The 26803-nt window shown below is 43.0% G+C and overlaps 1 protein-coding gene across 3 annotated transcripts in view; it reads left to right on the top strand.

The window, feature by feature from the left end:
- The window catches only part of LOC311243255 (uncharacterized protein), a 50582-nt gene that overhangs the window by 5032 nt on the left and 18747 nt on the right, over positions 1-26803 (top strand). For 2 of the 3 annotated variants that reach the window (XM_084332406.1, XM_084332407.1), the window contains exons 2-6: positions 8542-8673; positions 9925-9952; positions 10731-11167; positions 23448-23867; positions 24924-25091. In XM_084332406.1, coding sequence (XP_084188532.1) covers positions 8542-8673; positions 9925-9952; positions 10731-11167; positions 23448-23867; positions 24924-25091 — 1185 coding nt within the window. The remainder of the gene's footprint in view (positions 1-8541; positions 8674-9924; positions 9953-10730; positions 11168-23447; positions 23868-24923; positions 25092-26803) is intronic. The other variant, XM_084332408.1, reaches the window with a different exon arrangement.

The raw sequence follows: 26803 nt of genomic DNA, 5'->3' as shown, positions 1-26803 counted from the left end.
TAATAATAACAAGACCGCACAGTACCACAACAATAATAGCAACAATAACGACATTAGCAATAATAAATACAGAACATAAAAAACAACTTGTACTATTACAGACACCACAAAAGACATTTCCTCCCCCACTCCCATCCCAGGACCAACACGGCAACACCCCAACCCCGCTCCGCTGCTAGATAGTGGCCTCCACCTTATCGGCCGCTGCGACCCACAGCTCAATGCTGGCCTGTCCCACCCCAATTACCTGTGCAGTAGAGATTTCCATATAGAAGACATCCAGTAGTGTCGGAGTCAGAGACCAATTAATCAGTGTGAGTTCTCAGGTTCCTTCCACCTCATAGCTATCAGCTTCTTGGCTGCAGTAACGCCCGCCAGAATGATTCTTTTTTGTTGTATGGATGCTGGTAGTAATGATATATCGTTTAGAAGTAGTGTTGCTGCCGTAAGTGGGATTGTTAGGTTACATATGTTTGAACGTTTAGTTGTTATGGATTTCCAAAAACTAGCTACTGGTGGGCAATCCCAAAATGTGCATATAAGTGCCAGTGGCCCTCAGCGAGCACAAAGTGCACCGAGAGTCGGTCACCAGTCCCATAGCAAACTGCTTCCTAGGTGTGAGATACGTCCTATGAATATAATTAAAATATATTTGCTGGTGATTATGGTTGTGAGTATGTTGAATGTAACATTTGTCCAAACATCATCCCAATTCTGGGATGTCCCCTCGCCAAATTGTATCTAGTTTTCAAGTTTCAAGTTTCTTTAATAGTTGTCATACAGAAGTACAGAATACTTTTGTACAAAATGCTTCTTACTGTTGCGCTCCAGAGACTGTGCATGACAAGATAAGTATGAAATAAAAACATAGTAAAAATTAGAAGTAAAAAAAGAGGTCACAGTGTTCAGTTTAGACATATGTACAATGTTCGTAGACGTAGTTACCATACAATATACAATACTGTGCAGTGTACTAATATACAATACTATACTATATAGTGCAAGGCATAAATGGACGAGGTGCAGTTTAGGTACAATTCACAGTAGGTGTACGAGTTGTAGTGCAAATCCTTTGTCAATAAATATAAAGTGTAGTGTGTTTGTGTGATCTAAAGTGTGGAGAGTGGGTGCTGCAGTGTGTTGTTTGTTTGAGTGAGTGTGTGCGTGTGGGTGTGTGTGCTGTGTGCATTTGATGGTTGTTGCATAGTGATTATTGTTCGTTTAGCGATTATTGTTCGTTTAGCAGCCTGATGGCCTGGGGATAGAAGCTCCTTCTGAGTCTTTCTGTGCTCGCCATAAGACTCCGGTATCGCTTGCCTGACGGCAGCAGTTCAAAGAGGCAGTTGTTCGGGTGGCTCGAGTCCTTAATAATTCTCTTAGCCTTCCCCTTGCACCGCTTGTTGTAAATGTTCTGGAGGGTGGGAAGCCCCCCTCTAATTGTGCGTTCGGCTGAACGTGTCACTCTTTGTAGTCTGCTACGGTCTTGTGCAGTGCTATTCCCAAACCAGGAGGTGATGTTGCCGGTCAGGATGCTCTCTATTGTACATGAGTAGAAGTTCCTAAGGATCTTCTGACTGACTTGGAACTTCCTTAGGCGCCTGAGGAAGTAGAGGCGTTGTCGTGCCTTCTTCACAACACTGTCAATGTGTGTGGTCCATGTCAAGTCCTCGGATATGTGGGCTCCGAGGTACTTGAAACTGTTCACTCTCTCAACCGGTGCCCCGTCGATGCTGAGGGGGCTGTAGTCCTTGACCCCCGACCTCCTGAAGTCCACAATCATCTCTTTTGTTTTGCTGACGTTCAGGGAGAGGCAGTTCTCCTGACACCACTGTGACAGGTTCTCTACCTCTTCCAGGTAGGCCCTTTCGTCGTTGGCAGAGATCAGGCCCACCACTACTGTGTCATCAGCAAATTTGATGATGGTGTTGTTGTTCCGCTGTGCTACGCAGTCATGTGTGTACAGGGAGTAGAGGAGGGGGCTCAGAACACAGCCCTGGGGGGCCCCTATGTTGAGCGTGATGGATGAGGAGGTGCAGTTGCCGGCTCTTACCACCTGGGGTCTGCCCGTCAGGAAGTCCAGGACCCACTGGCACAGGTCATAGTTCAAGCCCAGGTCCCTGAGCTTGGCTATGAGTTTGGAGGGGACTATTGTATTGAATGCTGAGCTGTAGTCGATGAACAGCATTCTCACATAGTTCCCCTGCCTCTTGTCCAGATGTGATGCTGCTGTGTGCAGCACATGGGCTATGGCGTCCTCCGTGGACCTGTTGGGGCGATATGCAAATTGCAGAGGGTCCAGGTTGATGGGGAGGGAGGAACAGATGTAGCCCTTCACTAGCTTCTCAAAGCACTTCATGGCTATGGAGGTGAGGGCTACAGGGCGGTAGTCGTTGAGGCAAGCGGGCGTAGATTTTTTGGGTACAGGGATGATGGTGGACTTCTTCAGACAGGTGGGGATGACGGCCTGTTCCAAGGACAGGTTGAAGATGTCAGTGAATACCGGGGCCAGTTGGTCGGCACAGACTTTTAGGACGCGGCCGGGGATGCCGTCCGGTCCTGCTGCCTTCCTGATATCCACTTTTTTAAAGATCCGTCTCACCTCATGCTCTGTTACCCTGAACACTGAGTCTCCATCAGCAGACCCCCCCCCCCCCATTGCCGTGGTTTGTAGGCTGGTGTTGTTATTCACAGCCTCAAACCTCGCATGAAAAATCTAATGTTAAGTGTTAAGCCCGATAAAAGGGTGTGGGTGCAACGCTTGAGCCCACGGCACGCCATGAGCCTTAAGCGCCGACCTTAGTTGCAAGTAGAGGAAGAATGATTCGCGGTAGATCATAAAACGTTTAGGTCCTGAAACGCTCTAAGGCCATTTATCAAATATATCCTCCAGAGTATGAACTCCCCTCCTCTCCCATTGAGGAATATTAATAGGTTTGTGCCCAACAAGTAGTTGCTGGTTATGAAAAATTGGAGAGTCGAGGTGCCATGGGCATTTGACAGCACAAGACCTCTGAACGTTACGCCATGTTTGAATTACGCAGGAAATGATCGGTCTGTATCGTAATTTTGATATAGGGATATTGGAGTATACTACATCCTGTAGTCTTTGTGGTGAGAGACCGCTGCTGCTTCTAAGGAATGCAGAGATGCTGCAATTTCAGGGTCAAACCAGCTCATCAGGGGACTCTGCGAGAAGGACCAGAAGTACAACTTAAAATCAGGGATTGCCAAGCCCCCATTCTGTTCCCTATGTTGAGACTGAGTGGTAGTTATTTAGACTCTTGGGCATTTGTTATTCCAAATAAATGTAGATATCATAGTTTGTGTCTTGCGCCAGTGGTCTATTGGAGGAGGCAAGGGGGAGCATGGGGCTAACGAAATGTATCCTAGGTACTGGTGGTATGTTCATTTTGATTAGGAAAGCTCGACCATCTGTTTAGATCTTGGTGTATTTTATTATTATGTGCCTGTGAAGTTATATTTAGTTGTCTGATTCAGTGTGGGAAAGATCTCTGCCCAAGTACTTAAAATGTTCAACAGTGGAGGTTTCTCTATGACAACACGTGAAACACAAATTCACTCATAATTCATAATTATTATTAATTTACATATATATATATATATTTTTTTTTTTATTATTATTAAAAAAAAAATATTATAAATGTTTTCCTCTGTAAAAAAAATGCCAGTGAATTTTTTTTTTTTTTTCAAAAATGGCCAAAATTGACAGCTCTGAGCAGGCCTGCATTGCAGTAATGGCTGCAGTAAATATTCGTGCAGATGGCTGCACAGGTTGACCCAGGATTTAATAAATAATAAATAATAGCCAATCAAAATAGGCTATTAACGTCATCTAAGCACGGTCTGTGCAGTTAAACTCTTGCCATTGAATGGGGGGTTGAATGATTGACAGCCTTGTGATCCAATCAGATAATGGTTTCTCTTCTGCCGTACTGTGGCTCTGCAGCTTGTTTACAAAATAATTTTTATCTCAGTTTAACACTTTGAGTGCCACTCACGAGATTTCTCTGGTTTTTAATAGTGACGTAGAATGCCACTCACGAGATTTCTCGGATTTTTTTTGGAATGGACTCAATGAAAATGAATGGGGGAAAAAATCCGGTACTCCACATTTTCGAGTTCACTGATCCAGCTGGGGTTACCAGAGTTCATTCTGGAGCCTCAGAGCCCCGCGGATCATGGAGTTCTACTGTATCGCGTTGGATCCATACACGTATCGATTTTTTCGAATGGTGATCAGGAATTGGAATATACCAGTTGGATACCATCTGGCATCTGATGTCAGGTAAGGACTCTATGTTATCAGTGGTAGGATAATCAGAGTAAGTTTGATGAAGTTATAAGCTGTTTTGTGAAATGTCTTCTTTCGGTTTCACTGTAAAAGTCCGTGAGGAAATCAACGGAGCGATTATCAGTGCGCGGCCGTAATGTGCTTGCGTGCACGTATAATATTGATCATCTAGCGTTTATTTGAAAACGATTCATAAAAAGGCCGACGAATATCAACGTTGTGGAATATTCCACTAAAAGACGATTTTCATAGAATGCTCCAGAATGAGCTGTTTTTTTATATCAAAACGGGGGCTTTTCTAACTGCTCTGAAACGGAAACGACGCAATAAAAAAACAATCTGCCTTCACAGCACTGACTGGAAAATAGTCTTTGATAATGCGATGGGCAGATTAGACACATAGCCATAATTTAAAACATAGATTAGGCGATATTAACGTTAACATTGGCGCCGATGGTGGCATTCAAGCGTTAAACGGAAAACCAGGCGTGGCGCTCAAAGTGTTAAGAAGATAACTTGTTGGAGCTAACGTAGCTAAAGGGCTACCACTGCAGCTATCAGGCCCAGGGTGGAGTGTTTTGTTATTGTTCATGAACTTATTGTGCATCGTTTGATGATATATATATACACCTGCGATAAAAGCTAAACGTGACAACAACAACAACGTCATCGCCTCGCGGGCACTTTGAATTCTCTAGTACTGTAGATAGCGTTGCGTTAGCCTGTATGTTAGCTTGTAGCTCCTGGTTAGCTACTGCGCTAGCCTGTTGGCTAGCCAACGCCCTAGCCTGCATGCTCTGCTTGTTAGCTTGTATGTTAGCTTGTAGCTCCTAATTAGCTACTGCGCCAGCCAACGTGCTAGCCTGCATGCTCTGCTTGTTAGCTTGTATGTTAGCTTGTAGCTCCTGGTTAGCTACTGCGCCAGCCAACATGCTAGCTTGCATGCTCTGCTTGTTAGCTTGTATGTTAGCTTGTAGCTCCTGGTTAGCTACTGCGCCAGCCAACGCGCTAGCCTGTATGCTCTGCTTGTTAGCTTGTATGTTAGCTTGTAGCTCCTGGTTAGCTACTGTGCCAGCCAACGCGCTAGCTTGCATGCTCTGCTTGTTAGCTTGTATGTTAGCTTGTAGCTCCTGGTTAGCTACTGCGCCAGCCAACTGTACGAGGAAGGAGATATTGTCGACTAGCTTGCTTGCTAATGTTATGTTGTAACGTTATGCAAGTCTTGTGAATGTCTAAACAAACGGCATTGTTTGATTGATTGATTGAAAACTTTATTAATGACGCAATGAAGCATATAGCACTAGTTAGAGGGCAAATTCGGATTCCTCTCGGATTCATTCATTGAGCAGAACTGCAATTCGCTCAGCTGCAGAAACGTTGAGGAGACAATAGCCACAGGACTTGGAGGAGAACTTTGTTTCACTGTCTGTCTATTGTCTACACATTTGGAGCAAGGCGCAACAATGGTGAGTAACCGAATAACCGTTCATAATGCCGCTGTGTGTGTGTGTGTGTCTGTGTGTGTATACAGTGGCCGCCGAGCCACTGTATACTGTACATGGTCTGCTTGGTTTGATCAGGGGCCGCCGAGCCACTGTATACTGTACATGGTCTGCTTGATTTGATCAGGGGCCGCCGAGCCACTGTATACTGTACATGGTCTGCTTGGTTTGATCGGGCCGCCGAGCCACTGTATACTGTACATGGTCTGCTTGGTTTGATCGGGCCGCCGAGCCACTGTATACTGTACATGGTCTGCTTGGTTTGATCGGGCCGCCGAGCCACTGTATACTGTAGTGTACATGGTCTGCTTGGTTTGATCAGGGGCCGCCGAGCCACTGTATACTGTACATGGTCTGCTTGATTTGATCAGGGGCCGCAGAGCCACTGTATACTGTACATGGTCTGCTTGGTTTGATCAGGGGCCGCCGAGCCACTGTATACTGTACATGGTCTGCTTGGTTTGATTTAGGGGAGTGGTCTGCCCTGCGGGGGGGCCCCCGACATATTGCGCAACGCCACTGCATACCATTGACTCAGAATGGTCTGTTTTATTGAAATCGTCACAGCAGTATAGTTTGTTTATACTTCAGAAGGATGATATTTAAACATGGTCCCCAAAATGAATGGAAGCGAATGAGGAGCCTGACACCTGGGAGGAATGGGGGTGTTGCAGCGTTGGAGATGTTTAAAAAATATAATTTAATATATAATAATAATTTGTGCTTCACCTAAAAATGTGGTCAGCAGCCTCCACTGATGTTCAACTATGGGGATGTCAGCCGGTAGTTGCACCGCTTTGACCGACTCATTAAGACAATGGGGACGAACAACGGATATATACGTCACGTGTTTCGATTCCACCCGTTGTGGACAGAAGCACGGATATATCCGTGGCAAGTTGTTTTGGCTTTTATTCCATTTGAATAACCTATTCAAGGTCGCCGAGCTGCACTGCAGATGTACCCTACTCTTTGAATTCGAGAAAGTGCAATACCGGCAATACCCTATGCAATAAGGGGATTTATCATCAGCCAATGGACATATCGATCTACCAGATGGCGATCGATAACGGGTAAATGCTCGGGGGGATCCAACCGGCTCATGGTAACATCTTTTTCACGTAAATTACAGCCCGATCGAGCCTTGTTATGATACGATACGATCGGCCTATGTGGCTACTTAGACGAACACGGTTATTGGTAATCAATAGGGATGGGTACCGAATTCGGTACTTTTGAGGCACCGAACCGAAACACGTCGGTACTATCGAGTATCGAATGAAGTGAGAAACAAAAAAAACTGTCGAAATTGTAGTTATTTGAAGTTTTGATTTTTTTTTTTTTTACGACTGAGGTAGATAAATAAAATTTCTTGAGACTAAAGTACCGAAAAAAGGTACCGTTGGGTACCGGTATCGATTCACAGGTACCGGTACCGGTATCGGTTCAAATGTGAAAGGTACCCATCCCTAGTAATCAATAATAAGAAACGACGTCCCCCGCCCCCCCCTTTCATGCATACATGCTTGAGGATCGTGCCGATCATATGCAGTTTGAGTTTTAACTGTAGCATCTGTATAACGGAAATGCCATTGGATATAACGTTAGCATCTATTAGCCCTTTATCTCACCTTCCAGGAAATATACTAGACCAAATGCCGTATAACGCTTATATTCACGGCGCTATAAAATGAGAACGTATTGATGAAAAAATTATTTCTTTAATCCATTTTGAAGGGACGGTTTATGGTCCCAATTGACAATGAGAATGGACAGATAGCAATACTATAAAGTATAGATTTAGCTCTACAAACAGCCCCAAGTCTGTTTACATTTGCCGGTCCTCTAGAGATTTATTAGACGCATCCCAATGGCCCTGAATGTGTTAAGAGGTAGACAAGCTGATTTGGGCCAGTTAATTTTGAAGCCTGGTAATTTACAGAAGTCATCAATTATATTAAGTAACTTTGTGGCTGATTGGGAGTGGTCTTTCATAAAAATTAGTAAGTCATCCGCATAAAGAGCAATTTTGTGTTGTGTATCATTGATTATTATAGGGGCCATTTCTTCTGTTTGCCTAATAAATTGGGCTAATGGTTCGAGGGAAAGCACGAATTCATAGTCCAGAAGAACATATTTTACAATATCATTGCTGATGGTGAGGCATAAAGCAATTTGATCATGTGTATAAATTCTTTTAGTCCCATAGCCTCTACTACCGTCCAAAGATATGACCATTCTAGTCTATCGAATGCCTTCATGGCATCTAAAGACAGAACTGTGGCCGGAGTAATATTGTCCTTACTGTTGTCAATTACATGTAATAATCTCCTGAGATTATCTGCAGCTAAATGCCCCCGAATAAATCCGGTTTGATCACAGTGTACCAGCACGGCATATACTTCTGTAGACGGCGGGCTAATATTTTGGCAAATATTTTAAGGTCGGCCCGAGAAGACTCTGTGGCCTATGTGTTATATTATATTATATTATATATGGCCTATATTGCTTGTATTTGTCAGCCAAGTCACTTTGGAAAATTTTAAATGCCCCATATGAAATGTTTCCAAGCTATCGTAATCGAGTTCATTCAATTTTTAATCGTGACACCCCTAGAAATGTGTATAGCCTACAGGTACAAGTAGTCAGCAACATATACCGCAGGACAATCCATTTCAGAAAACAAAGTATGGTTGCTTAGTTTTGCTTCTGTCTTTTCTCCGTCAGGTTCCTGAGCCTCAGCAGCAAGTCGCCAACCAAGGCGCTGGACTCTCTTGGGGAACCGATGAGCAGAACTCTGCAGACAAGGGCTTCCAGCGTTTCCTCAGTTTGCTCAACAATGGGGTCGACATCAACAAGGTGGTCTCTCAATTACATGTAATAATCTCCTGAGATTATCTGCAGCTAAGCGCCCCCGAATAAATCCGGTTTGATAACGGTGTACCAGCACCGCCATATACTTCTGGAGAAGGCGGGATAATACTTTGACAAATATTTTAAGGTCGGCCCGAGAAGACTCAGGGGCCTATAGCTGCCACAGTCATTGGGGTCCTTGTCCTTTTTGAGTAGTAAAGAAATTAAAGCCATATTCACATCTCTCGAGAATCCCCCCTCTTCAATGGTGTATTCAATCATCTCTAGCAACAATGGGCCCAGCTGCTCCAAGAATGCGAAGTATAATTCAGGTGGAATTCTATCCCAGTCGGGTGCCTTACCCCTCTGCATTTCAGCAATTGTCTCTCTGAGTTCTGTAAGAGTGATTGGTCTCCCCAGTTCCTCGGCCTCTTCCTTGGATACATTTTGTATTTTAAGCCTGCTAGTAAATGCCTCAAATTTAGAATGATCAAAGTTGACCTCTGAGCTATACAGTTGTGAATACAATTCTCTAAGTGTCTTTGATCTTTTTTGAGTCTGTAGTAACTAGGGATGTTCGATATTGGCTTTTTTACCGATACCGATATACCGATATTGTCCAACTCTTAATTTCCGATACCGATATCAACCGATACCAATATATGCAGGGTTCCCCCCCCAAAAACGGAATAATTTCAGGTAATTAACATTACATATCTCTTGTCATGAAATTAACACAACATTATGCATACTCATAATTTGTTCTTACTTGCTTGCCTGGGTAAATAAAGGTTAAATAAATGTAAAAGTAAAATATATATATTTTATTTTTTTTGAAAACCGATACCGATAATTTCCGATATCACATTTTAATGCCAATATCGGCCGATAATATCGGTAGGCCGATAATGTCTGACATCCCTAGTAGTAACTACTCCTGTTGTGTCCTTATTGAAGGGACAGCCGAGAATTGATCATTTGCGCGAATTGTCGTTGCTAGTAAATGGCTGGGTCTAGAACCATGAAAGTAATAATTTTGTCTCGTCCTATGTAATATGTATTAAAAATTCTGTGTTGTCTAAGTAGGGAGTTTATTTCTTTTTTAACTATCATGTTCATTTGTTCATTGTAGTTGGTCTGCAGTGCAGCGTATAGGTCCGTGCACGGTGCTTCCAGTTTTTCTAAACGAGATTTATGCAAGTTGGAAGTGAAAAGTGTGACATGACTTCTGATACAGCCCTTCACTGCATTCCACAGGACTCTAGGGTCCTCCACCGTGCCGATGGTAATCCTAAAAAATTACGTAAATATTTCTCTGAATTCTGTACAAAAGTCTTTGTTTTTTAACAAGGATGAATTAAATTGTGGATAGCTTGCCAAACGATGTTGTAAAAGAAATCCCTTTGTGATCCGAGAGGGCTAAGGGAACCAGCGAGACATCGAAATAATCAAACAAAATAGGAGACGAGAATAAGTAGTCAATCCTAGAAAAAGTGTTGTCTCTGGATGAGAGGCAAGAGTAGTCCTTTAACATAGGGTTGACTAAACGCCATAGGTCAGTGAGGCCAGTATCACGAGCCCAAGTCCTAAGGGTATTGGGACTGTTTTTGGTCATGTGTTTCCGAGGGACTGGATCTGTCTATCGTGGAGTCCCAGCACGCATTATGAAAGCGTATTCATGGAGTTCTAACATTACTTTAGTGATGATTGTTTTGTAAAACTCTGCATCAAATGTATTGTGAGCATACAACGTGATTAGTGCTATTTTCCTAAATAGCCCAATTCTTAAAGGGGTCCTGTTATGCTTTTGGGTTTTTCCCTTTCCTTAAGTGTGCTACAGTATATAGCTTGTATTTGTCAGCCAAGTCACTTTGGAACATTTCAAATGCCCCCAATGAAATGTTTCCAAGCTATCGTAATCGAGATTACATTTTTAATCGTGACACCCCTAGAAATGTGTATAGCCTACAGGTACAAGTAGTCAGCAACATATACCGCAGGACAATCCATTTCAGAAAACAAAGTATGGTTGCTTAGTTTTGCTTCTGTCTTTTCTCCGTCAGGTTCCTGAGCCTCAGCAGCAAGTCGCCAACCAAGGCGCTGGACTCTCTTGGGAAACCGATGAGCAGAACTCTGCAGACAAGGGCTTGCAGCTTTTCCGCAGTTTGCTCAACAATGGGGTCGACATCAACAAGCTCACCAAGATAGTCTCTCAGCCTCCGCTAGACGACGCAGATCCACCCTGGCAACCGGAGAGTCAGACCAACAGGTGGGACGGCCAGAGATCCGGGGGAGAAGGTTCAGGACGGGACCCTGAGGATGAGCAGAAGTGCAGGCAGATGCAGGACGTGCTGCAGGCCAGTGCTCCCACCCCTAAGTACCATCCTCCCCCAGTGTGCCCTCCCACACCTAAGAGAGGGGTGGATGGCTGCGTGAGGACCAATGGGGAGCCAGAGAGTCCTGACGGGAGACGGGGATGGAAGCGGGACAGAAACAGCAGGTGAGTCACTTGATGCTTGAGGAAATCCCTTTTTTTATAACTCATCTTAAAATGCATGGCAGCAGCAATAATAACGAGATATTATTATTCTCTCACATGCGCTACAGATTTTTTATTGTGTCTCGCTCCATGTACATGACGATACACATTAACCCTTTCACTGCCACGCGACAAAGGGTTAAGCATCGAGAATATTGCTGTGCATCATTATGTACATGTGTATCCATCTTCGGTGGGTTACTTAAAGGTGACATGCATTATAAATGTCATTTTTCAGTCTCTAGCATTGTATTATAGTAATAGGAGTTAGTATCAATGTGTTTTTGTGTCAAAACACCATATTGGCGGATTGCTCTGATTCAGCTCAGACCATTTCCTGCTAGATTTAATTAGGTCATCCTGATTTGAGGCCTGAGTGACGTCACCGGGGCCCTGGGTAAGCGGACAGTGATGCGATTGGCTCTGTGGTTGGAGCTAATGCCCACCCACAATCTACCTCTACACAGCGAGTGGAAACCACTTCCTCATACTGCGGAGGCAGAGTGAAACCCGACACCTCTGCATGCACTCTAAGGGAGATAGAGAGAGAGAGAGAGGGAGAGAGAGAGAGACCACTGTGCAAACACAGGGAGAGAGTGAAAGAAAGAAGAAAGGAAGAGAGAGGGAGGGAGGGAGACCACTGTGCAAACACTCCGCATGCAGGTCCCCTTACAGATGTCTTCAATAGACTCACAGGAATTGTGTAAAGTTGCCCAAATAGTGCTAGGAATAGCAATGCATTTCCCCTTTAACCCTTTAATCGCCAAGGACGACTTTAGACGTCATTCCTCGCCATGCGTAATCTGCCAATGACGTCGTACAGCGTCTTTGAGATCAATATACACTGGATAGCGATCCGTTGTGTGGTATAATATGTCCTCATGTAAATATGTTCCCCTTACCTGTGCCCCCCCCCTCTCTGTGGAATCACCCCCCTCCCCTGTGTCCCCAAACCTGTACCCCCTCCCCCCCATCTGACCTATCAAATGGGACCACACACCCCCCTTGTTGAACTATAAAGGGCTCCTCCCGACCACAATCAAGGCTTCTTACCTGGGTAATTTCAGCTGATCACCTGGGGCGAGAGCCTCAGCCATTCTCTCTATGTATTCTATCTGTTTGGTTAATAAACCCCTGTTATTATCCAAACCTCGGTTGACTGAGAAACATTCTTCTTCAGGATATCCACAAATATCCCACAATTGGCGTCTACGAACTTGTGACGGACTTTTTGCGTCCTCCCGGCATGCTGTATCGTTTCATCTATACAGAGAAAAGTGAGTATATAGACTGGTCGACCAAAAATGTATGGAAAGGAATTAAAACTTTCCCGCTTTTCTCTGTGCCAGGTGAATATTACAGAATGTTGTCAAATATTGAGACCATGGCTGAGTAAGAATAATGTGCATTAATATATCTGATCTGTATTGAGAATCGTTACCAGGGCGCGCGTGCACCTGGGTCCTTATCAGGCGGTTCTGAAAGGATGGGTTATATGTGCTAGTCCCTAAAGTTTAGGCACAAAGGTTGAAGTGCTATTCCTGGTCGAGTCGGAGCCGACCAAAAGCTAAGGCACACAGTAAGGTTGTCAACAAAGGAAGATACGTGAGCTTATTAGAGTGATATCATTGGAAAACGCGACTCTCTTAGAAACTATTCTATGATTCTTGTGGCAAAGAGGCGGGACGCTAGGACCGAGAAGCTGTTATAATCTAATTAGATTTAACAGAGTAACGATATATATTCATAGATACAACCTTAAAATAAGCTCACAACCTCTTCCATTCCTGAAAACGATATATTTGGATTGAATTAATCAATTAATCATACAGAGAGCGGGAAGGAAAACCGGCGGTGCCTCGACAGTACGTAAATGTACATTTAACGGGACATTAATCGCTGGTTGAAGGGACCGAGACTATGATTAAAAGGTATATATAATCTAATATATCGCTATTAAATTTCGAAGTTCAGGATTCGGTCGTTATGCTTTAATAACGGTGTATAGTGTATATCAAGGGTATAAATGCCTTATCGCAGCAGGGTGCTGGGCGATTAAACGAACAGCGATCCAATACAGACCAGATATATACACACGTTAACTTATAATAATAATAATAATAATAATAGATTGGATTTGTAATGCACTTTTTGTATTAATGTTTGTTTGTCTGTTTAAGTCTCGTTTGTATGTGCACAAGTATTATAGGACCCGTCGCGTTGCTTTATTGAGTCAAGAACCGGCTGCGGATAGCGCGACGAGCATTGAGAGACGAGTTACCGTTATACAAAGAATAACATTGAAGTGCAGTTCACGGGAACAAACTAGGATAGTAATTTCCGGATTCCGCAGAACACCGGCCCACGGGAGCGGCCATTTGGGGAAGTATAGTTTTATCGTTTCAGGTTGTTTACGTTTCACATATGCACAGGCGCGTTCATTCGGTAACAAAACGCTGGTATAGGAATTCCAGGCTATTGAGAGCTCGTGGGAAAAATACTGTATGAATTACAAAGCGTTATTTCCGAGGCGAATGAGAACACACGAACATCGCATGGAGCAATGACGTGACGCTATGCGCGCCGTGAAGTTATTATTTTATATTAAACTATCCATAAGCGAACGTAAAGTGTAATGTGCCCAAGGCCAAGGGTGCGTGAAATCCACGTGTAGTATATGTTTTATTTGTATATGTATGTGCGCGCTGCTATTGGAAAATGTTGAGTTGCGGTGGCGAGATGCGGGTTGCTGACGACACGTAACGGATCCAACGTCAACAAAACAGCTTTCCCCGGTGAGTATGAAAATCATAAATATAGATGCTTTGATTGATTGATTGAAAACTTTATTAACAGATTGCAGAATAGGTACAATACAGCACAGCTCAACACACAATTGTTAAGGGGATGCAGACCAGAGAGAGACTTTAGTCTTGTTTACATCAGGGTCCCCCATTTTCAATTTATCAGGACATATTATGACATACATGACATACAGATAGTCAGTACTGCTACATCTAACTGTACATACACAACTATCATCTCAGTTACAGTAAATTACAACTATCTCAGATCACTTGAGTGTTTATGTGCTTTAATTTACACATTATAAGTCACATAAAGCTAATTACAATGTCTGTTTCAGAATTATAATACATCTGTGGGCGTACCGGGCATACTGACCATGGGAGCTAAACAAACACTTCCGGTTCCCAGTATATGGCAGTACAGGAATTGTAGTCCACATAAACAGCGTTAGATTAGACTTTATAAGCTTTCAATGTTGAAAACTTGGAACACAAACAACATAGATTATGTTTAAAAGTAAGATGTTTAGGTTATATTCACTTGAGTTAATGTGTTTATCTAAAGAACCAATGAAAGATAACTAGCCCTTTCCATTGTAGGACATTTTTAAACATGATTCAAAATGTGTGGTTCCACATTCATATGATGCTTGTGTACATATGCGATATGATTGATAAATGATAACACTATCATTACATCCTAGGACAGGATGGATGAGAAATAGCTGATGTTTTGTTAAGCTCACAGACAATCAAGGAGAACCCACTCAGATGGTCTTAGAAAAGAGTGGAAAATTAACATGTGTTTGTATTTACAGATCTGGCTCTGAGGCGAGATGCAAAACAGTGCATGACTACACCGGATTCACCCAGAATAAAAGAAAAGAGTGGGAAATTAACATGTGTTTGTATTTACAGACAACCAAGAGATCTGGCTCTGGGTCAAGATGCAGAATGGGTGTAAACACATTGTATCACAAAAGTTGAAACTCCAGTGATTTGCATCTGAACACAGACAAGACACAAAGTGAGACCAGCTACAATCATTTAAATTGAGACCCCAAAGTAATCTACATTTGAACACTCAAACCAGCTGAGGACGATGTGGAGTGAAAGACAATTCAAATAGCCAGTCTGACCACACCTATAGAGACTCAACTTAGTATCTCCACTTAGTATAGTAGGAAGTATCGCTTTAGATGCAGATTTACACTTGGGAGACAAAGCAATGCAAATGCCTACACTCGTGACCACAGACTTGATGAACTCACCTGGCGGTGGATGGCAACAGAGAACCACTTAATTAACATGAATTAGACACCGGTGATGAATTTGCAGTTATGAAAATCTACCTAACTCCCATACTAACAATAACTAACCAGTCGTTTTCATCATCTCTTTTCAAGAGGCACATGAATTAGAGAAATGCCCGAGATGAAAGATTAATGATGAAAACAACTACTTACAATCCCCTCCTTCTATTCTCTGTTTATAACCAATAACATGCATGACTATTCCTTAGACTATTCTTTTAACAACTAATACATTCCATGACTGCAAAATTATCAACCACCAAAATTGAAACACAATTATCTAAATGTACAAGATATCAACAACATTGATCATTTAGCTGACACTTTTATCCAAAGCGACTCACAGGTTCTGTACGACAGGACATCAGGCAGGGCACACCTCTATCAGCTGAGTAACAATGGTCATCAAAGTGTTGAGTGCTACAGTGTAGGTTAGTTTATTAGGACAAATGCATGACAGTAAGGTTAGTTAGGGTTAGATGACAAAACGAATGATTGCTTTTCATGCAAAATTAACTGGCTGTCTAGATTTTATGTTTTTCCCCCCTATGCCATGATGAGCCACACTGAGATGTGAAGAACGCCAGAGAAGTCGTGGCGAGGTAAGTATCCTGAGGTACAGCCAACGCATCCTGAGGTAAGATCAAATTTAAATTTGACATCACAGACTATGAAGAAAAATAGCTATTTTATCTGATTCAAGACTTGGCCATTCATTTACAATTTTATTTAAAGCCTAATGCTGTAAGATCTAGTTAGATACAATATCTGATAAAATTGTAGTGAATGTGACCTTCTTGACGTAAGGAATCACTGCTAATGCAATTGGCTTGCATTTCCTATTGTCAATTAAGTGATTTTATCACTGCTAATGCAATTGGTTTGCATTTCCTATTGTCAATTAAGTGATTTTATTTACAATGAATTGAATTAATCCCAAAATGATTTTCCACTTTAGCAGAAAGGCGTTGAATCATTTATGTGAGGAGTTTTCTAAGGCAGTGTTTATCACCCTCAGATCACGAATTGGTGAGAGGACAGGACGAGTGAGACGACGCGTGACCTGAACCACGAACGACGGCAGGACCAGACAGAGAGGAACACAACCCAGTGACCTGAGCGACCCACGACAGCATACTACCAGGGACGCCGCCAAGGAGCTGCGGACACAACCAGAGGCGACGACAACAACAACCGTGGGAGAACCATCCAACCCAGCCCACAGACATCCCCAAGAAAGTGGAGCAGAGGACCACGAAGGAGACTGACCAAGGAGACACTGACTAAGAGGAGATCAACCTTTGACGGCCTCCACCCCGGCACTGCAGACCAAACCCATCACCTGCAGATGGGAACCAAAGCCCCGACCATCAAGGTGGATTCCCATGACAAGATTGTCATCCGTGTGAGAGAGAGCGTCCTACTGACTAGCCACTACACCGGCGGGCCCTCGCCCTCCATCAAGTGGTACCGCAATGACGAGGAGAGGACAGCGAAACCACCACACAGCACGTTCAAGAACGCCCTGACCACCATGTCTCTAGGCCTGATAGGGGCCAAGCGTGAGCACAGTGGCAGACATGTGATGGTGGTGGAGAACAACATAGGCTGCAGGAAAAGACCACTATAGTTGACTGCTACCGGTGACCCTTGACAAGGTACACAGGGAGCGGACGGCGACCTCCTGTAGGCCCCCTCTGAATGAACGACGACCAGTGAATGTTCCCGACTGCATCGTCAAGAAGAGACATCATCAGAGACCTGTGGAACAAGATACTTCTGAACACACATTGTCCACATTGTTATGTATGTATTGGCCCTGCCACACGACAGACCGAGAACAGATGATCAACACTTCACAGCAACTGTCAGATTCACAAACAAGAACTGTTTCACAGAGTTCATATGTATCTGGAAAATTATTGACTAGGAATATGATGAAATACAATCAGTAAGATTGCATTAACCAATTTTATAATGACAATGAGAAATGATCACAGAGTCACATTGCAAAATGGTATTGTTAAACAGGGCAGAACCAGTTGGATTGTTCCAAGACACCAAGTTTGTTTTGACCATTGATAGTATGCACCACAGAACAATGCATAACGATGATCATAATCACCTTTTATATTAACCACTAGGTTAACGGTTTTCAATTTTATTTTGACACATTAGCCACTAAGGTAATGTCTATTGTATGTATTTATTAAATTTTTATGTGTTACTGTTTGGCCCTGCCACACGACCGACAGAGAACACCTTGTCAACAACGACGCAACATCATTCAGATTAATACCTTCACAAGCAGGAAACTTTTCACACAATTGTATGTATCTGCAAAACGATGAACTAGGGATGTGATGAAAAGAAATCAATGAGAAAGCATTAACAATGGTTAGTAATAATGAGCTAAAATGTATTGCTGAAGGAAGAAGTGACCACATGATCACATTACATCACATTAGAATTACTTAGGTTACAAAATTGTATTGTCAGACAAGAAAGAATCAGTTGTTTTATTCTCTCATAGAAGAGGACATGTAACGTTGTTTTGCACCTGTATGGTGAACCATTGATAGTATATGCACTAGAATTACATACAGAAGCGATGCATAAGACGTTTTATCTCCTCATTTATAGAGAAGAAATGGAGAAAATTGCCTGATTCTAAGTAAAGACCAACAAAGCTGAGGCAATCACAGATGAAAGTGACACTCAAACTCAGATTAAATACAACTGGATCCTAAGTAATTTCATCAAGAATCATCACAAAATGTGCAAAAATATATATATATATTTGTGAACAGTTTCCCATAATCAATCATGTTAGTTTTATTAACCACCAGGTTAACGGTTGTTAAAATGTTTTTGTACACATTAGCCTTATGTGTAAATCCGATTCCTAATAATTATGAACACAATTTTGTTTTTTCACCCTGTGCACTCTGACCACACAGACAGTGCATGTATTTAATTGGTTTATTACGATGCCTGTATGCACAACGATCACATTAGCTCCCCAGAGTCACGACATGAACGACTGAAGGTATGCCAAGATATTTGCACAGCGATAGCTTCTAATGATTATGTTAATTGTTGTTTGATATCAGAGATGAGGACCACTCATTGATATAGGTATTTTGAGCGATTAATAAAAGAAAAGGGTGACATCTATTCCCACATCTCTGATATCAAAATAACACAGACCGCAGTCCAGTCGATCATGTCATGAATCATGTATATAAATAATACTAGTTTAAATTATTAGGCCAACCAACAGAACACATTGGCCAACATTTTCATTATTTTAATTATTTTCTATTTTTTCATTATCTGATAACCGATGGATTACATCGGTCCCCACTTTTACCTGTTCCAAACAATCCTGGTATATTATACATTAATCTCACCCACATTATAAGAAAGAAAAGTGAGTATTGTGGTATAATATGTCCTCATGTAAATATGTTCCCCTTACCTGTGCCCCCCCCCCTCTCTGTGGAATCACCCCCCTCCCCTGTGTCCCCAAACCTGTACCCCCTCCCCCCCATCTGACCTATCAAATGGGACCACACACCCCCCTTGTTGAACTATAAAGGGCTCCTCCCGACCACAATCAAGGCTTCTTACCTGGGTAATTTCAGCTGATCACCTGGGGCGAGAGCCTCAGCCATTCTCTCTATGTATTCTATCTGTTTGGTTAATAAACCCCTGTTATTATCCAAACCTCGGTTGACTGAGAAACATTCTTCTTCAGGATATCCACAAATATCCCACAGTTGCCAATAACTCGATAAACAACATGATTTGGACGTATATAGTATTATACAACCTGGAAATGGATTGCATATATCAACATCCCATAATAGCGATCTTTCTGCTCCACTCTGATCACCCAACGGTCAGAGGAAGCTGCGGTGAGTTTCAGCGTGTTTGATTATTATTATCCATATAAACTGCTCTGATCTATATATCACCCATACTACATAAATGATTTAACCTTGGCCACGGACTTATAAACCCCCCCCCCCCCCCCCCCCCCTCCGGTCACCAGCAGATGATGAGGCATGACGTTTAGGACCTTGTACAATTGACATTTTTAATCTGATGTCAATCGGTATCAAACTACATTTGATGATCTAATATATGTATTTATGACTATAACTCACGTTCTGCAGAATGCTGCAGAAAACGATAAAAACATTTATACTTTAGACCGTATTTTAGTATGAATATGTGAATGAAAAAGTAGAACGTTGCTACATCCTAAACGATAGATACTTGACGTTGAATGGGCCATAGTAATGTCAATTTAGCAATACAATTTAAAAAGTTATAGCCCTGCAAAGAAGGGGAACATCTCCATAGACTTACAGTGGTGGCAGAGAGGTGATTAAGATCAGAATAATCCCTGGCAGATAAAGGGTTAACATTTACATTTACATTTACCGTAATTTTCGCACTATAAGCCGCACCAGAATATAAGCCGCAGCAGCTAAATTGAATGATGTGTACATATATAAGCCGCACTGGACTATAAGCCGCAGGTGTTTTAATGTTTAATTACAGTCTTCCCACCAGCATTGGGTCACAATACTGTCGGACAAATAACAAAAATTAACTCATTTACAAGTTGTATTAAGTTTAGCAAATAAGGGAACAGATAAATAACATTTCAATGCAGTCAAAAAAGCAATATTTCGATTTTTACATTTTCGGGTTTGGTCACGTCGAGTCACATATAAGCCGCACCGTTATATAAGCCGCAGGGTCGAGGGGGCAAGGACTGAGAATAGGCGACTTCTCTTTGATGACCCTCCCGGAGCTCGGATAGGAGTAGGTCTGAGGCGGCCAGAAGATGCAGAGCGTAGGGGTCTTGAGGGTGTTTAGTTAGAGACCATTGACCGGAGGTAGGCGGGAGCGGTTCCCTTTGCCGCACGGTATGCCAGGTCGAGGGCCTTGAAGCGGATTCGTGCAGCAATGGGGAGCCAGTGCAGGTACCTAAGAAGTGGGGTGACATGGGCCGACTTCGGTAGGTTTGAGATCAGGCGGCCACTGCGTTCTGAATGAGTTGAAGAGGCTTGGTGGCAGTGGCCGGGAGGCCAGCAAGCAGTGCGTTGCAGTAGTCGAGGCGGGAGATGACTGTTGACTTGTTGACTGTTGATGACTTAGGGCTGGGCGATATGGCCAAAAATGATATCGCGATAACGATAACAAAAAAAATCGATAACAAAAAAAATCGAATATATAAAAAAAGAAGAAAAAACGTTATATTTTTTATTTTTTTAACAGATGTATGTTTATTTTGCAGCAATTCTTTGTTGTTGCCGCCATCTTTAGTGTTACAGCCGCTCACACTCCAGTTCTCAGGCTGCAGCTGGTTTGAAAGCGAAAGTAAACCGGCTTCTCTGCTGGCTGTGGCTCCAGGGGAGTTGAACAGTTCTGCCTCTGCTAGTTTATTTTCTATCTTTTGCCGCTTTTTTGGTGGACAAACCACCGCACATGTGCACCGTGACTCGTGACTGGAGTCTAGCTCTGCTAGCACACATAGCCTACTGTGTACAGATGGTTTCAAACTGTATTTTAAATTAGAAAGCAAACAAAATAAATGGTCAAGAGAAAAATAAATCTCAATTTGGTCAGTATTGTCATTTGGACAAGCAAAGCCATTACTTTAAGTTGCAAGAAAGACAAGTCTGTCCACTGTCTCTGGTTTTAAAACTGCCCTGTTGCAGGTCACAAAAAAGAAAAAGACAAAAAAATATTTATATATATTTTTTTTCTGTATTTTCCCCCCCGATATCGATTATTAAAATATATCGCGTTAATTATCGTTATCGTTATATCGCCCAGCCCTATGATGACTGTTGATGATTGACTTAACACTTTCTCCGCCAGAAACGTCATACAACTGGTTTCAAGTTCATGCGAATTCTGCCAGATCACGGCTTACAACGTTATTCTGATCATATTTCATATTTTCGCCATGGTATTCATATTTCACTTACGGAGCCTTGTCTGATGCTGTGTGAGCCGTCACAACTCTGCAACGCTTCAATACTGCCACCTGGTGGCTGATCGGCGAGTTGCCAAACCGGATATGCCCGTTGGAGCTCGGTGCGTCTCCCAAATCCGTCCGGCCACTCGTATATCGTCGCGGGACTCAAGACACAAACCGTGGATATGGATCGTTGCCATAACTCAATAATCGACATGATTTCGGCGTATATTAGTATTATACAAACCGGAAATGGACCGCCTCGATCCCCATCACATAACTGGGATCTGTTTGCTCCAGTATCATCGCCCAACGCTAAGAGGAAGCTGCCGTGAGTTTCAGCGTTTTTGTTTATTATTATCGATGCAAACTGCTCTTATCTATATATCACCCATACTACATGAAGCATTTAACGACGATTACGGAATTATAAACGACCCCCCCCCCCCCCGTTCACCCGCGCATGATCAGTCATAACGTTTAGGACCATGTACAGTTGAAATATTTTATATAGCGTCGATCGGTATCAAATAAAATCAAATACAATTTATTTATAAGGCCCGACAACACACGTTAATGTCCCCATGGGCCGTACAGGTCTTCTTTAAACAAGTCAAGAAGAAAACATAACAATAAGTCAAGAACAGAACAAGAACACCATAAGGTCCAAACATTTTTAGATGAATGCAAATAAATGAAAGAATGCAAGCACTCCCAGACATACCCCTCGCGAAGGTAAGGAAAAACTCACTAAAACCTAACAATAGGGAAAAAAGCTCCACAGGCAGTGTGGAGGAGAGAAACCTTAGAAGGGCCATTCAAGGGGGGATCTCCCTTCTTAGATGTTGGTGATAGTAGTGTTGCAGACGGACAGTTGGTAAGCATGCACTCATGTGTGTAGTGAAACACAGATGAGTGCATGCAATAGCAACTGAACATTTTGAAAGATTAAAGATAGAGCTAATAGCGATAGCAACTGAACATTTTGAAAGATTAAAGATAGAGCTGATAGCGGATCTATTTGAGGCACAGGGGCGGCGCAAAGAGGGTCACGTCCTCCCCGTCTTAGTCACGGGACATTCAACACTCCGGTCATTGCTCAGGGACAGCCGGAGACAGGGAGATAGGGGGCGGCGCAGAGAGGGTCGCGAACTCCCCGACATCATCGCGGGACATCCGGCACTCCGGTCACCACTACGAGACCTCCGGAGACAGGGGGGCACGCAGAGGGCGTCGCAACCTCCCGGCCTTCATCACGGGACGTCCGACACTCCGGTCAGCACTCCAGGACAGCAAGTCATAGGGGGACAGGGAGACGGGACAGGCGTTAGACAGCTCATGAGATTGTAGTGGGCGGACATAGCAATAGATACAAGTGGTAAGCATATATGTGAATGGAGTAGATATATGAAGTAAGCATATTATGTGAATAGAATAGAAGTACTTAACCCAGCAATGAAACCGCGTTGACTGTTAATCTGTTAACAGTCTGTTAATACTGTTAATCAGTTGACAGGACCACGGACAGACGACGGTGAATAACTGATCCAAGGCCTCGGAGGTGCATGTAGAGCAGTCACTACAATCTTGGCCAAGACCCCGAGGCATCCATCACCTTAGTCAGCGCCAGGATACGGGCACTCAGAGAGATATGGGGGGGGGGGGTGCTGCAAAAGAGCAGACATGTAGTACCCTGTAGTGCCATGTAGTACCATGTAGTACCCTGTAGTGCCATGTAGTACCCTGTAGTACCCCGTAGTGCCATGTAGTACCCTGTAGTACCCTGTAGTGCCATGTAGTACCCTGATAATCTAATATATGCATTTATGCCTATATCTCACGTTCTAAGAATTACTGCAGAAAACGATAAAAACATATTTATACTCTAGACGGTATTTTCGTATGAATGTGTGAATGAAAAAGTAAAACGTTCCTACATCCTGAACGATAGATAATCGATGTTGAATGGGCCATAGTAATGTCAATTTAGCAATACAATTTAAAAAGTTATAGCCCTGCAAAGAAGGTAAACATCTCCATAGACTTACAGTGCTGGCAGTGATCAAACATTGATGGATATAAGCGTGGCAGTTAATGTGTTAACATCAATGTCTCTCTAGTTTCACCACTCCAGAGAGCGAGGGGCCGGTCTCGCGCTGTGACAAGCAGACTGACTGGGGCAGCCAGGTGGAGAGCGAGGAGCTGAAGACAGATGTCCACAGAGACATGATGCAGGACGTGCTGCAGGCCACCGGCATAGATCTGGGATCAGAAGAGCTGGGCCTGATGTCGAGTCGGATTCAGCAGCGGTTGTCCGGGAGGAAGGAGAGCGAGGAGAGGGACGGTGATCAGGGCAGAGAGAGCAGGCGAGCATACTCGGTCCCTCCTCCTCCCTCTGTGTTCTCTCCTCCCCCAGTGTGCCCTCCCACCCCAGTGTGCCCTCCCACCCCTAAGAGAGGGGTGGATGGCAGCGTGAGGACCAACAGGGAGCCAGAGAGTCCTGACGGGAGATGGGCATGGAAGGAATTGATGGGGAACAGGTGAGAGACTTTATGCTCGAGCAAATATTTATGGAAATCCCTTTTTTTATAACTCATCTTAAAACGCATGGCAGCAGCAATAATAACGAGATATTATTATTCTCTTACATGCGCTACCGATTTTTTATTGTGTCTCGCTCCATGTACATGACGAATTGACGATACACATTAACTAGGGATGCTCGATATTGGCTTTTTTACAGATACCGATATACCGATATTGTCCAACTCTTAATTTCCGATACCGATATCAACCGATACCGATATATGCAGGGTTTCCCCCCCCAAAAAACTGAATAATTTCAGGTAATTAACATTACATATCTCTTGTTGTGGAATTAACACAACATTATGCATACTTTTGACAATAAATAAAATCTGAATTTGTTCTTACTTGCCTGGGTAAAAACCGATACCGATATTTTCCGATATCACATGTTAATGCCAATATCGGCCGATAATATCGGTAGGCCGATAATATCGGACATCCCTAACATTAACCCTTTCACTGCCACGCTACCAATGGTTAACCCTTTCACTGCGACAACACAGAAGGTTAACCCTTTCACTGCCACACGACAAAGGGTTAAGCATTGAGAATATTGCTGTGCATCATTATGTACATGTGTATCCATCTTCGGTGGCTTACTTAACATTTACATTTAGTCATTTAGCTAACGCTTTTATCCAAAGCGACTTACAAGTTCTGTACGACAAGTCAGCAGGAAGGGCACAACTCTATCAGCTGAGTAACAATAATGTTCATCAAAGTGTTGAGTGCTACAGTGTAGGTTAGTTTATTAGGACAAGTGCATGACAGTAAGGTTAGTTGGGGTTAGACTTTGTTTTTATTTTTTATTTCAGATAATGGTTGCAGAAGTGCGTCTTTAGTCGATGGCGAAAGATTGGACGGGTTTCGGCTGTCCTAACTGGGGTGGGTAGTTCATTCCACCATTGTGGGGCAAGGACTGAGAAAAGGCAGGTTCTCCTTGATGACAGAGAAAAAAAATAGTTGTTCCTTAATGATTCACGTGTCTTCATTTTCCCCGACTACAGTTTGGAAGTGAGAAGAAGACGCCAGGCCTTCCTACCAGTGCTACATCATCTCAAATGTCTTAAGTTAAACTGCTGCCTTCGTTTTCCATGCTACCTGATTGTGACCGTCGATGGCAAAGAGGAGCTGTTCCATGACCACAAAGTTGCCGAAGCTTTCTTCATGAACAAGTACGATGGAGCTTTATTGGCTGACCACAATGGGGCCAGTTCAAGTTCACCCTCCAAACGATTCTGTGTACACTCTAAAATAGCTGATTCCAGATACACGTAAAGCAGAGGTGCGCCAGTTTCCACCTTAAGAAAAAATATAGTTTACAAAAGTTCTGAATAAGCAAAAAACAATCATAAAATAAAAGCTCCTTTGATTTGCAGTAGAAGTAGAGATTTTGCCTTTATCGACAAGAGGTTTCTTCGAGTTGTCTTCTTTCAGTATTCACTTATCGTCTGTGTTCTTTTATGCCTCTTTTCCATTGCATAGTACCTACTCGACTCGACCCTACTCTACTCGCTTTAGGTACCTGGTACTTCGTTCCTTTTCCACTGCAGGTAGTACTCCGTTTGTCTCCGTGTGGGGAGGCGGGGCCGCTGGCGTACAGCATGAGAGCTCCGTGAGCATAGCTATGTCCGTGAGGTTTTGGAGCAAGCCAGAGTAAACACAGTTTTCAATCAATCAATAACAACATTAACCAGACTCTCGGTGTGTCTATTCTGCTAACGTTAGCGTTACCTCTTGTGTCTATTCTACTAGCGTTAACGTTACCTCTCGTGTATTCTACTAACGTTAACGTTACCTCTCGTGTCTATTCTACTAGCGTTAACGTTACTCTCGTGTCTATTCTACTAACGTTAGCATTAGGTAATAACCCGTTTAAAATGGATGATGATGATTACCTCACGTTGTGTCTATTCTTGTGCCGTTTGTAGGACCAGCATGACCATGCCGCAGTATTTGCCCGCGTCCACCTCTTGTTTGATGTGGTCGTTCAAATAGAGGAGGCATGTGTCAGTGGAGTGGGACGTTCTGAAGCCAGATTGGAATTCGTAGATTAGATTTCTTTCCGCCAGGTACTTTTCGGCCTGTTCATAGACTATTTTCTCGCAATTTTGAAGTCCTTGGGGACGTGTCCCTGTTTTATAGAGAGGTTTATTATGTGTGTGATGACTGGGGTGATGGCGGCTGCTGAGTCTCTGAGGAATTTGGAGGGAATGTTGTCATGGCCAATGGCCTTGTTAGGTTGGAGGGCGCTCAATTTTTTGAGTACCTCATCGGTTGTTACCATTTCCAGCTTGAAGTCGTCTTTGTGGACCCCTAGGTTTTTGTAGTAAGCTACTATGTGTTCTACCCCATAAAGCCCTGAGTGGGAGGGTAGTTTGTTTACCAGTGTTGTGGCTATGTTTGTGAAGAAGATGTTTAAGTAATTGGCTACATCCAGCTTGTCTGTGATGAGTGTGTTGTCCGTCTTTATGTTTATGTTTGAGAATCTGGTTTTAAGTTTTTTACTGCAGCCTAGTTGATTATTGAGTAATTTCCAAAGTTTGCGGGGTTTGTTTTTGTTTTCCTCAGTTTTTCTCGTTGATGAAATTTCTTTTTGCGGTTTTGATCATGGTGTTTACGTCATTTCTTAGTCTGTTTCTTTGAATTTTTAGTTCAACCACGTGGGCTTGGAGTTCACTGTTTGAGCTTTTGGAAAGCTTTGTCTGACTTTTATGAAGTTCAGAGCATTTTTTGTCTCTGGTTTTCATAGCGGCCAGTATTTCAGTGTGCATCCATGGCTCAGCGCGATTTTTAACCCTGGTGGTTCTTAGGGGTGCCATGTTGTTGAGTATTGTTGTGAATTTGGTTTTGAATCCAAGCCATGTTTCTTCAACCTGTGTACCAC

Source organism: Notolepis coatsorum (genome assembly GCF_963971535.1).
Source record: "Notolepis coatsorum genome assembly, chromosome: 16".
NCBI lineage: Eukaryota > Metazoa > Chordata > Actinopteri > Aulopiformes > Paralepididae > Notolepis > Notolepis coatsorum.
The sequence above is the reverse complement of the archived record's forward strand: the minus strand, read 5'-3'. Positions and strand labels throughout refer to the sequence as shown.